This window comes from Pelophylax lessonae (genome assembly GCF_965119305.1).
Source record: "Pelophylax lessonae genome assembly, chromosome: 2".
Lineage (NCBI taxonomy): Eukaryota > Metazoa > Chordata > Amphibia > Anura > Ranidae > Pelophylax > Pelophylax lessonae.
Window position 1 is genome coordinate 241,075,730 of NC_138769.1, and position 12,090 is coordinate 241,087,819.

Below are 12,090 nucleotides of genomic sequence, written 5' to 3' on the forward strand. Positions count from 1 at the left end.
GCCTCTGCTCCTTGGGTCTTCACAAAAGTGTTAGCCCCGGTGATAGCATTGTTACGCCAATGGGGAATTATGGTACTGGGCTACTTGGACGACCTCCTTCTGCGAGTTGAGTCTCCTACTGCTCTGGTGGAAAACCTGGAAATAACCATACAAACTCTGAAGGAGTTCGGCTTGATTCTGAATTTCTAGAAGTTTGCTCTGGTTCCATCCACAAAGCTGGGCTATCTTGGTCTGACTCTGGACTCTGCCTTAGCCAGAGTGCTCCTTCCTCTGGACAAGCTTCAGAAATTGCAGGCTGCAATTCATCTCCTGCTGTCCAGCAGAAGGTCATCCCTCCGGACTTGCATGCGGGTGCTGGGCCTGATGGTGGCTACCTTCGAGGCTGTTCCGTTTGCACAGTTCTATACGAGGTCCCTGCAAAGGGATATTCTGGCCAAAAGGGAAAAGACTCTGCGGTCCCTGAACAATCAGATTCGACTGAGCCTGTGTCTTTGTTCTCGGGCGTTTCGGCTGGGAAAATCCCTCTTCCCCTTGTATTGGACAGTGTCCGGCTGGGGAGGCATCCTCTGCAAACATTCTTCTCAGGGGCTCTGGACACTGGCAGAGTCTAGACTACCGATTAATCTCTTGGAACTCCGAGCAATCAGACTGTGCCTGGACCATTGGATGGATCATCTTCAGGGATGTCCAGTGTGCACGGCTGTGGCTTATGGCAATCACCAGGGGAGCATAAGAAGTGTCCTGGCAGCTCTGGAGGTAGCCGGCACTCTAAGGTGGGCAGAATGGTTGGAACACAGCCCTCTCCGCCATACACATTCCCGGGGAGGAAAACTGGCAGGCAGATTATCTCACTCGACAGGCGTTGGACCAAGGGGAGTGGTCCCTGCATTCGGAGGTGCTTCATCAGTTGTTGCTCTGGTGGGGCATCCCTGAGATGGATCTGTTGGCGTCATGGCTCAGCAGAAAGGTGCAGAGATTTGTGGCTCAGTCACAAGATCCTCTGGCGGATACCACAGATGTGCTTGTGGCCCACCGTGGGGTCAGTATCGTCTGATTTACGCCTTCCCTCCTCTCAAGCTTCTGCCAAGGCTTCTACGCAGGATCGAGGCAGAAGGGATTCCGGTCATTTTAGTGCATCAGACTGGCCTCGCTGGGCTTGGTACGCCGATCTGGTGCTGCTGGTCTCTGATGTTCCTTGGAGGCTTCCTCTCAAGATTGGACCAATCTTCCATCCTGCTTTACAGTCGCTGCTTTTGATGTCTTGGCTGTTGAACGCCAGGTGCTGATGGATAGAGGTTTGTCTGCGTCTGGTGTTCCAACGCTGTTAAAAGCTATGAAATCTGCTTACTACCATTGTACGTCAAAGACGTACATTGCGTGGTTTGAATCTCCTGTGGTTCATCCTCGCTTTTTCTTGGTGGCTCGGATCTTGGCCTTCCTTCAACGGGGGGTTGACCAGAAACTGGCCTTGAGTACTATTAAGGGTCAGGTGTCAGCCTTAGTGGTCTTCTTTTAGCGGCCCTTGACCACACACTCCGTGGTGCGTACCTTTCTTCAGGGAGATAGGCACTTGGCCCCTCCAGTGCAGTCTCCGTTGCTGCATTTGGACCTCAATTTGGTGCTTTCAGTTCTTCAGAAGCCTCCTTTTGAGAATCTTCGGGAGATTCCCCTGCTTACGCTGTTCCAGAAGGTGGCCTTCTTGGTGGCTATCACTTCTGCGCGCAGGGTGTCGGAATTGGCGGCGTTATCTTGTCGTTCACCTTACTTGGTGGTTCACAGAGATCAGGTGTTTTTTTTGTCCCTGTCCATCGTTTCTTCCAAAGGTTGTCTCTGATTTTCATTTGAAAGAAGACATTGTGTTGCCTTCCCTGTGCCCCAATACATCTAAAGGAAATTGCTTTGCATGTCTTGGATGTGGTCCGGGAAATTTGAGTGTACCTGGCAGCTACGGAGTCTTTTAGGAAGTCAGACTCCTTATTTGTGCTTACAGATGGGCCTCAGAAAGGGTTTTCCGCTTTCTCTGGGACCATATCCAGATGGATCAGACAGACGGTGATTCAGGCCTATTCCATCGAGGGTCAGGTTCCTCCTTTACCTGTCAAGGCGCACTCTACTTGGGCGCTCAGTGCCTCCTGAGCCTTCCGTCATCATGCGTCAGTGACGCAGGTTTGCAAAGCTGCCACCTGGTTGTCAGTGTACACTTTTACAAAGTTCTATAAAGTGGATGTGTTGGCATCTGTGGATGCTTCCTTTGGCTGCAAAGTTTTGCAGGCTGTTGTTTGGAGGACCCGGTTCTCTGAAATTTTTTGTATTTTTTTTTTTGAGGTGAGCTCCAGTTGTTTTGGTTGAGCTCCTGTTTACCTGGTTGGCTATAGTTAGCCTTTGAAATTTATTTTTCGCTGTTCCCACCCCTCATGTTTAACACTGCTTTGGGACATCCCAATGGTTTTGAAGATAAGGAGCTGTGTCAGTCAATGAACGAAAGAGAAAATGGGATTTTTGACTTACTGTTCATTGATGGACACAGCACCCACCCCTCTGTGGAGTTGTAAGAGTTGTAATTCTTCTGACACTGTAACAAAACTGAGTACCTATAGCAGAGAGAGGGAGTATACTCCCTGGGACTGCCCATAGGCGTAGCCAGACTTTTTTCTGCCTAGTGTCCTACTCCTGTAGGGGGCAGTAAAACCCAATGGTTGATAAGATCAGGAGCTGTGTCCATCAATGAACATCAGAGAAATGGATTTTACAGTAAGTCAAAAATCCCATTTTTGCATTTAGTTAACCTTACCAGTCTGTGTTAATAATTAAAATAAAAGGAACATTTTATGTCTGTGTGTAATTTGTAATTATGAATTACCCCATGACATAAGCTGGCCATATGCTCTTATATATTTTTTTTGTTCAGCCAGTGAGCTGAACAAAAGAAAACTAACATTCCTCAATCCACAGAAACAAGTTCAATGGCGGTATCCCCCCTCCCTGTCCCAGGACACTGTATTCTGATAGCGACACCTGCTGCTGCCAGAATACACTGATCAACAACTGCAGCTGATTGGCTACAGCCGCTGATGAAGAAACATTTTTAAACATGTCCAATTGACAGAAGTTGGTCCAGCTTGACTGACTACACATTGATCAAAATTTGACTGGTCCCTGTGAAGCGTGCCAATTTTCAGTCAGTGTATGACCAGCTTTTGCCTGTGCTCCGTGCTTGGCAGTTCTTTACATTGATTGTGCTCTATTTCTCAACTAAGTTACTAAATAGAAATGAACTCCTTGTGTGGTTGATATATTTTCTTAACAGCTATTAACAGGTAGGCATTGTCTTTTTTTGTGGCTAAGCTCCTCCTCCTCTCTGTATCAATCATCAAATATCTACCTTTAGTACAATAAAAATTGGAGCATGTACGTAAAAAAGAATTACATAAACATTTCTTTACACATCACAAAAGCAAATAAACATATGTGCTTTTTAAAATTACTCTTTGCTTTCCTACGAAAAAGGAAAAAGGCATTGAAAAGATCATTATTCTGGCAGATGACTAAAATAAGTCCAGTTATACAGGTTGATTTTACTTGCAATGTTCATCTGAAAAAATCAGTCAGGCTGTTATATCTTTTGAGTGGCTGAATTCACTAGAGGTAGCTAATTAATAGAGCTTTTAGTTATGTGAATAAGAACACTGTATGCAGAAACCTATTTAACCACTTAAGCCCCGGAAGATTTTGCCCCCTTCCTGACCAGGGCCTATTTTGCGATTCGGCACTGCGTGACTTTAACGAACAATTGCGCGGCCGTGCGACGCTGTACCTAAATGAATTTCACCTCCTTTTTTTCCCACAAACAGAGCTTTCTTTTGGTGGTATTTGATCACCTGTGCGATTTTTTTTGATCATGCGCTATAAACAAAAAAAAAAGCGTCAATTTTGCAAAAATAACAATATTTTTCAAATTTTTTTGTATGAAATTCCCCCCCAAAAAAAAGGCCAATTTGTTTTCTGCTACATATGTTTGGTAAAAAAAATCGCAAAAAGCGTATTTTGATTGGTTTGCGCAAAAGTTATTGCGTTTACTAACTAAGGGAAAGATTTTTGTCATTTTTGTTGTGGTTTTTTTTTTTTTTTTACGAGTAATGGCGGCGATCTGTGATTTTTTTTTTTTTTTTTGCGGGACTGCGACATTGCGGCGGACAGATCGGACCCTTGACTGACATTTTTTACACTTTTGGGGTTACCAGTGACATTACTACAGTAATTAGTGCTATACATATGCACTGTTACTGTAAAAATGACACTGGCAGGGAAGGAGTTAACTTTATTTTAGAAGGAGGGGTTAAGTGTGTCCCTAGGGGCGTGCTTCTAACTGTGATTGGATGTGGCTTGAGGTGTAAGAACAGAGATCAACGGTCCTACATAGCAGAACCGTATGATCTCCATTCTTACACAGGGAGGAATGACAGGCGGCTTTGTTTACATTAGCCGCCTGCCTGCCTTTCTCCCGCTGTAACGGACAATCGCGAGTGCCCGGCAGACATCGGGTCCGCCGGGCACACGCGCAGGGGGCTCGCTTCCCGGAACCTCACAGGCTAGCGACGTAGTCCTACGTCGCTTTGCCTGTGAGGGGCTGACCGCCGCAGTAAATAGTCGTGCGGCGGTCGGCAAGTGGTTAAGCTTGTGGTTTAAAAAAAAAAAAACTAATAGTTTTGGGGTAAATCAAGCATTTCATTGACTCCCCATACACTACTGAACTTGTGCAGCTCAATACAGTTTTATCAAGAAGTGTGAAAACTTGTCCTTTATCATTAAATCTTACAACCCATAATTTTACCTTTCCAGAATGCAAGGTGTGGCGCAACCCTTTAAATCTTTTCCGAGGAGCAGAGTACAACAGGTAATTATTATATTCAGTTTAACAATGGTATAGTTAACTCCCCAAGCAATAATATTTCTACAGTCTATTGTGGCATGAATGAGTTATGGCCTTCAGTTGTTACTTTTTTTGGATTGTTTGTTTTCAGCACCAGGATCTTGGCATAGGAGTGTGAGCTTTCATTGCTAATAGTTGATGTGCTGATAAGTGCTACTTTCTATTAGATACTTTAGTGCTAGGGACTTGGTTTTAGTAGGGGGTTTAGGGAATATTTCTTTTGTAAGTTAAGTTTTAGTATGGATTTTTTTAACCAAACATAACACATCAGGAAATAAAATTAAAAAGAAAAAAAAAAATTACCATTGCTAAGCACTACAGTGATATATAGACATATACATTCCAAGAATGTTTACATTTGGTATAAAATATCACAGTGTAGCGAGAAAACATAAAAGCGTTTGTTACAAAAAAAAAAAATGTATCCTGTTCCTTTAAACCCCTTCTGGACCGGAAGGATTTGCCCCCTTAATGACCAGGCCATTTTTTGCGATTCGGCACTTCATTAATTTAACAGACAATTGCGTAGTCGTGCGATTCTGTACCTAAATAAAATTGATGTCCTTTTTTCCCCACAAATAGAGCTTTATTTTGGTGGTATTTTGATCACCTGTGCGATTTTTTATTTTCTGCGCTATATACAAAAATATAGCGATAATTCTGAAAAAAAAAACAATATTTTTCACATTCTGCTATATAACAATCCCAAAAAAAAAATGTGTACAATTAACTTTAGATTTGCCAAAACTATGTAATATGAGGAGCTACCTAAACTATCCATCTATCACTTTGTATTCAGCCAGGCAAGTCCTTGTACTACATACTAGTTGGGAGGTTGAATCAGTTTGAATCCAAGTCATTTAAATCAGATTGTCATTTTTGTGGTGAGCTTTAGGCTATAAACACACTCTAGGACAGAAACTACATTGTTGGCCACCATGAGTAGACATTAATGGGTGGGGCAAACTAAAAATGTATATTAGTGTATGGGAGAACTGTTATACTGAACTCAATAAAAGACTATGGTGCTTTTTGAGCAGAATTGCTATTTAGGAAAAAAAGCTTGAATTGAATTCAATTATTGTAGTATTCTGCTTTTTGGATTGTGTGGCACACTAGCATATGCAAGAGAAACTAAAAATTGGTGCACTGGTTGATAACAGACGGTAAGAGAGAGACTGCAAGCTGCGAAGGAATCAGAGTATCATGAATGTCTTGCTTAATAAAAGGCAGTGCTTCCATGTGGGGAAAAAACTTGTATGTGGAAATGATAATACATCATTTAAATTGAAAGTAAACCCCCCTATCGTTTTCAGCCAAGGAAGCTGCCATCTTAGCCTCTGTTTAATTTGCAACTGCCTTGATGCTGCACATGTGATAAGTTGTGCCACCAGCCATTGGATGGTCTGACAGTTTGGTTGAGAGCACAACCAATGTGACAGTTAGCATTTCCGGCATGCCGGGAACATTAACTCTTTTTTGAAACTATCAAATCGATGGGTTTACTTCCGCTTTAAGTTTGCGTATGAAATAACTTGGTGAACTCAAATGTAAGAGACATTTGAGAACTTTGGTACAGGAAAAGAGTTAAATTATGCCCTGGAGAAAAATGTGTTTAAATTCTGTACATGTTGTTCCACAAGTTGTTTGTGAAATTGGTTTCTTGTAAAACTGTGTTTAGGAAGTCTATGAACAGTAAGATATTTTTGTCAAATTAGAAGGAAAATGTTCTCTCCTCTCTAAGAAGTTCTTACTGACAAAAATATTCTATCATCTCTTTCTCTATTCTTACAGGCATTGATGTTGTTAAAGTAGAGCTGCAGACATTTATTTTTCAGTTTTAGATGCCGGGTAGATATTTCAAGAACAACATTTTAATATACAAGTCCTTAGATGTGGCGGCTGGATTAGTCTTTTTTTTTTTTGGCTTTTTCCCCTATTCTTACCTAGTAATCCTGCCAGTAAAACACTTTCTGTTCTAGGGTGACAACGCTCACTTACTGTACTATATCTACGTTGCTACCTTTGGACAGGACTGCAATAACATTTCCCTCTATGGATGAATGGGTGAGGAATTGGCTGCACTCCCGTAAGATGCAATTTCAAAAACGTTTATTCAGGATAAAACAAGATAAAATAAGCACAATTGGTACAAGGCTTACAGCAGGGGACAAAAGGTGACGCGTTTCACAGGACTTGCGTGCTTTGTCAAAACCATGGTTTTGACAAAGCACGCAAGTTGTGTGAAACGCGTCACCTTTTGTCAACTACTGTAAGCCTTGTACCATCTGTGCTTATTTTATCTTGTTTTCTCCTGAATAAACTTTTTTGAAATTGTATCTTACGGGAGTGCAGCCAATTCCTCATCCATTCATCCATGATTTTCTTCAGCAATGACAGGGCATGCACCTCGGTTTGGATGTTTGTTTACTTTCAGCTCAGCAGACTCACCTGGAGCAGCGTTACCTGCATTCAATTCACGAGAACCTTTCCCTCTTTCCCTCTACTTTCTTTCTAGTTCATCAAGGGCACATAGGATTCAGAGACAATTGGATTATATGAAAGAATTTGGACAATGGCAAACAAAAAAAAAACAGTGACCAGCCTGGTATGACCCTTTCCACTCCAAGCATGCTCCAGTTTTTGGCTAGTAGGAGCATGTCTTTTTTTTCTACTTAGAAAACTTTAACCAATTTTTATTAGCAATTTTTCAGGATTATTTCTATTTCATTTAAGACTTCATCTACACGCATCTTGGCATAGTCTCAAAATGAAGCTTTCCCCACCCGTATATTTTCAGCAGCGACTTTGGAGGCCTGTACCGAGATCCCGTTGGACTGTGCGGTTGTAATGCTCCTGGAATTTGATCTTTGTTCACTGGGTCTATATTGTGGTGCTTTTCAAATTTTTGTGTACTATATTAGCTGCAGCGCATAATTCAGATTCAGACCTGGACACAGCTTTCTCAGTAGGCTTATTTTATGAATAGGCTGGCGGGGGGAGGGGGAGCACCTGGAGCTGCCTTTTTTATTAGAACCATTCGGTACTGTTATTTATTATGCCTATTTTTCTACGGAAAGTGTTGTAATGCTTGGGAACTGTGTCAGTACAGCAGGTGTAGCCTTTAGCTTCCACTAGTGCTGCTGTCAGTGTACCTGATAAACTGTTTACACTCCGAAACATTTCGCTTTCCAGTACCCTGTTCCAACCATTGATCCAATAGTGTCCCTTCCTAAAACGGAGCTTAAATGTATCTAAGCACCACAAACCAAAAAACTTTGTTTAATTCATTTTTAATATTGCAAACTCACCCATTTATTCTCTGTGCTTTATTTTAAGAAATCAGTTTGACCCCCCCCCCCCCCCCCCAGCATTGCTGGTTGTGGCCATCTTCAGTAAGGCAGACGATTCATGTAACCTTTACTTCCTGAAATCCATCTGCCCTTAGCTCAGGCATACAAGCAAGAAGGTGTGCTTAGCTGAGAAAACCCCTCCTCCAGATGAAAGAAACGAAAATGCATATGAAGACCCCTGGAATATAGGACTCTTTGCCCAGGCCAGAAACCAGGAAGCAACTGAAGAAATGTAAAAAAAAATTGCTGTGGACAAAATTCATGAGAAGGGATTCAACAGGGGAATGGACCAAACTCATGAGAAGAGATTTAGCGTCACTCTACACTGTGATGCTCTATTTGTGGAGTACTTAGAGCTTAGGTTGGCAGCCCTGCACTAATGTGTAGACAGACTAGAGACTGTCTCCCATATTTTTTTCATTAGGAGTCGCCTATATATTATTCTGATGCGAAGAAGAGTTCCTGATGTTACTCCCCAGCTTCAGCTTCTAAGGCTTAAAGTGTTAGTATACTCCGCTTTTTAACTTATACCTACAGGTGAGCCTATAATAAGGCTTAACTGTAGGTAAAATTAATATCTCCTAATCCTGCACGGGATGGACGTCATCCCGGCTCAGGCCACTCGCAGCTCTGGAGCTGCTGAACCCGGAAGAGACACTGAGGGAAGATACTAGCTCATTACACCTTTTGTACTGCAGGGTTTTTTTTTGTTTTTTTTTGAGGATACAACCGCTTTAAGTTAAGGTGGGAAGCCAGTTTCACTATAAACTTTTGACCCAAAAATCCTCCAAACCTTCAGACAACTTCTCTTCGACATAAAGGGATGCCCCTACATCTGTTAACCTTTGCAGAAGCCTGGATAGATAGCATCTCAAATACCTGGGTGTACAAGAGGTTTTTTCCAAAGGCTAAAAGCTTGAGTTCTGCTCCCAGCTCTCTCTGTGATTACTGTCTTTCTATGCCACAGCACAGATTAGCAGACCTTTTATGCAGCACTTGTGGGTCTTCTGGAGCAATACGTTATTGGTACAGCTCATGTGGAAGAAAGGATTATTCTAACCTTTTTGAAGCTTCAAATCCAAAAGAGCACCATCTTGAATCTCGTAGGCCTAAATTTCTTTATTCAAGCCCACAATTCTTCATGCAATTCAACAGGTCTGTCACAACCTCCCACCATCAGGGAGACTTTCTGGCCTCTCTAGACATCAAGGGCACATACTTGCATGTTCCTGTTTTCCCAAGCACTTCAGTGGTTACTTTCCTTTAACGTGGGTCTCGGACCCTTTCCATTTATAACCCTTTCATTCAGCTTGTCTTCTGCACCCCTTGTTTTCACCAAGGTTCTAGCCCAAGTGCTTGTCTATTTATGCTTCCAGGGCGTCCCTTGTTGGATATTTGGATGACATTTTTTGAGGGAGCAATTGAAGCAAGTTCTTTCAGACAATGAAACAAAGACAGTTCAGAGGTTTGAAAAGATTTGGTTGGATCCTGAACTTACATTAAACTGTATTGAAGCCAAGTCATTGTTGGAGTATCTGGGTCTTATGCTAGACACCGCTAAAGGCAAAGTCTTCCTTCTTGAAGAAAAAACTTCAAACGATCTGTAACGGACCGTTTCAGCAGACAAGGGGTTAAAATCCGTTTAGGCGATATGCCCCTTTCTGAGAGACAGGCACAGCTACTGCAGAACATCAAACTCCCGAACTGGATACAAAATAGCACTCCAACCTGGAACCTTACGAATAGCTGCTAGCAGACGAACAGGAAAAGCATACATCAGCTTACACTCCTAGCAATCAGTCTCCAACAGCATACCGTGAATCCCCCCAAGAACGAGACAAAGCTCCGAGTTGAGGGTAAAACAGGCACAACATCAACATTTATTGGAAGAACACAGCACACTTTTATACAGAAATTGGAACATCCTTCCCCCAACAACCGCTTTCCCATTGGTCAATTGCACAGTACCTGCAGTCCCCCATAAGGTCCTCTCCAGACATGCAAATGAGGGCTCGAAAATGAGTCAGTAGTGATTGGTCAGATAGCTTGACCACGAGGGCTGCTATGCAAATGAGGACTTGAAAATGAGTCAACAGGGATTGGTCAGATAGCTTTGACCAATGCAAGGAGACAGAAGCCCCAGGGGGCAATCAATGTAAACTATACTCAGACACAGAACAATGGTTCCCTAACGAGCCCTCAATACACATTACTCTGAGTGTCAATACCTCCCTTAGCAGACAACAGGTGAGGTCATTAGCACACCTGACAAAAGGTGAATGGGGAGCCACCTTAGACAGCCCGTCTCCTCAGAACTTCCTGTAATGACCATATTAGGAGTTGACTTCCTGTTCAGAGAGCTCATGGCAAATGGGAACAAAAATCTTCATATTACAAGGGAGACATTATTCTTGAATACGACTGTCCCATTTGTAGTAGTCCAAACCATAGTGTCAGTGTTCACCACCCTCCTGGTCACCCTGCATCCACCAAATCCATACGAATTAGAACCAGGGGCTGTTTGTTCGGTAGATAGAATCTACCGAACGGCTGTGCAGAAAGGGAGAAATAAATCCTTCTGCACCGTAAAATTAACCCTTTAGCTGCCGGTCCATAATCCAAAGGCAGCAGGGGGGCAACCAGGCTCCTCCAATGCAATGTGTCGAGGTTGGTCTCGTCACACCCTCTATTGCCAGACTTAGGCTCCATGTACACGGGACGCTGGAAATGGCCGTTTAGGAGCAGTTGGGCGTTTTTTTCAGAAGCCCCTGAACCCATCTACATTTTATCTTATCTGTCCATGTACACCAGGTCGTTTACAGTCATTTGCAGGCAGTTGCGTTCAGGGACTGTTTTTAGAACGCAATTATTTGCGTTCGAACGTGTGTTTCCCGGCGTTTCAAACGCACAAACGCATCCGAACGCGTCTGAACGCGTCCAAACGCGATGACCCGCGTTTAGCGTTCGCTTTTTTCCATTTTAAAGGGGCTTCTTTTTTTTTACCTCTAGGAACGCTTATAAACGCAAACGCCGCTAAACGCGGGTACAAACGCGACCGAACGGACGTTTCAAACGTCCTAAAAATTACAGCATTCAAAGGGACTTTTAACAACGTCCCGTGTACATGGAGCCTTAAGCTCTACAGTCCAGGAGTTGAGCGACTGTTTCATTTCTACATGCAAGCCCTGGGGTTGATAGTAGCCTCTTAAGACACATTTTTGTTTGCCCAGTACCATGTTACACCCCTACAACTCAACATCCTATACTTGTGGGACAAATTGGTTTAGTCTCTGAACAAACTAAAATGCTTGTCACTAAGGTACAGGGTGTCTTTGCCCAGGTAGCTTAGGAATCCAGTCCATTCTTCTGATCTTTTAGCAGATCCTCATAATAGATACTATTCTGAAAGGATGGGAAGCAGTCCTAAATGATGGGGACTTGGAAGCCAGAAGAATCCAATTTCCGAATCAAAATTCTGGAGCTTTGGGCAAATTGATTGTCCCTACAACACTGGACTTACTGACTGGAGGGTCATCTGATAAGGATCTCATTGTACAAAGCCATGGGAGTGGTGCATATTGAGCATTAAGGAGGAACCAGACAAAAGAAGTACAAAGTATTCTGTCCTTTGCTGAAGAGCAGTACACTGATCTTCCCAGTGAGTGGCTGTGCAGGGAGCAAGTAAGCACAAGTCTGTTCATTGAGGTACAGGCAGTGCTCCCAAGTAGAATGCAAACAACAAAACTGACCATACTGGGGGGGAATCATGGACATGCTTGGTCTGAAACAGGAAACGTTCATCTCCAA

At 43.0% G+C, this 12,090-nt stretch overlaps 1 protein-coding gene across 5 annotated transcripts in view; it reads left to right on the forward strand.

Annotated features, from left to right (window-relative positions):
• Window positions 1–12,090, forward strand: part of ST7L (suppression of tumorigenicity 7 like) — a 270,999-nt gene that overhangs the window by 75,547 nt on the left and 183,362 nt on the right. For all 5 annotated transcript variants that reach the window (XM_082248423.1, XM_082248425.1, XM_082248424.1 and 2 more), the window contains exon 4: window positions 4,840–4,894. In XM_082248423.1, coding sequence (XP_082104549.1) covers window positions 4,840–4,894 — 55 coding nt within the window. The remainder of the gene's footprint in view (window positions 1–4,839; window positions 4,895–12,090) is intronic.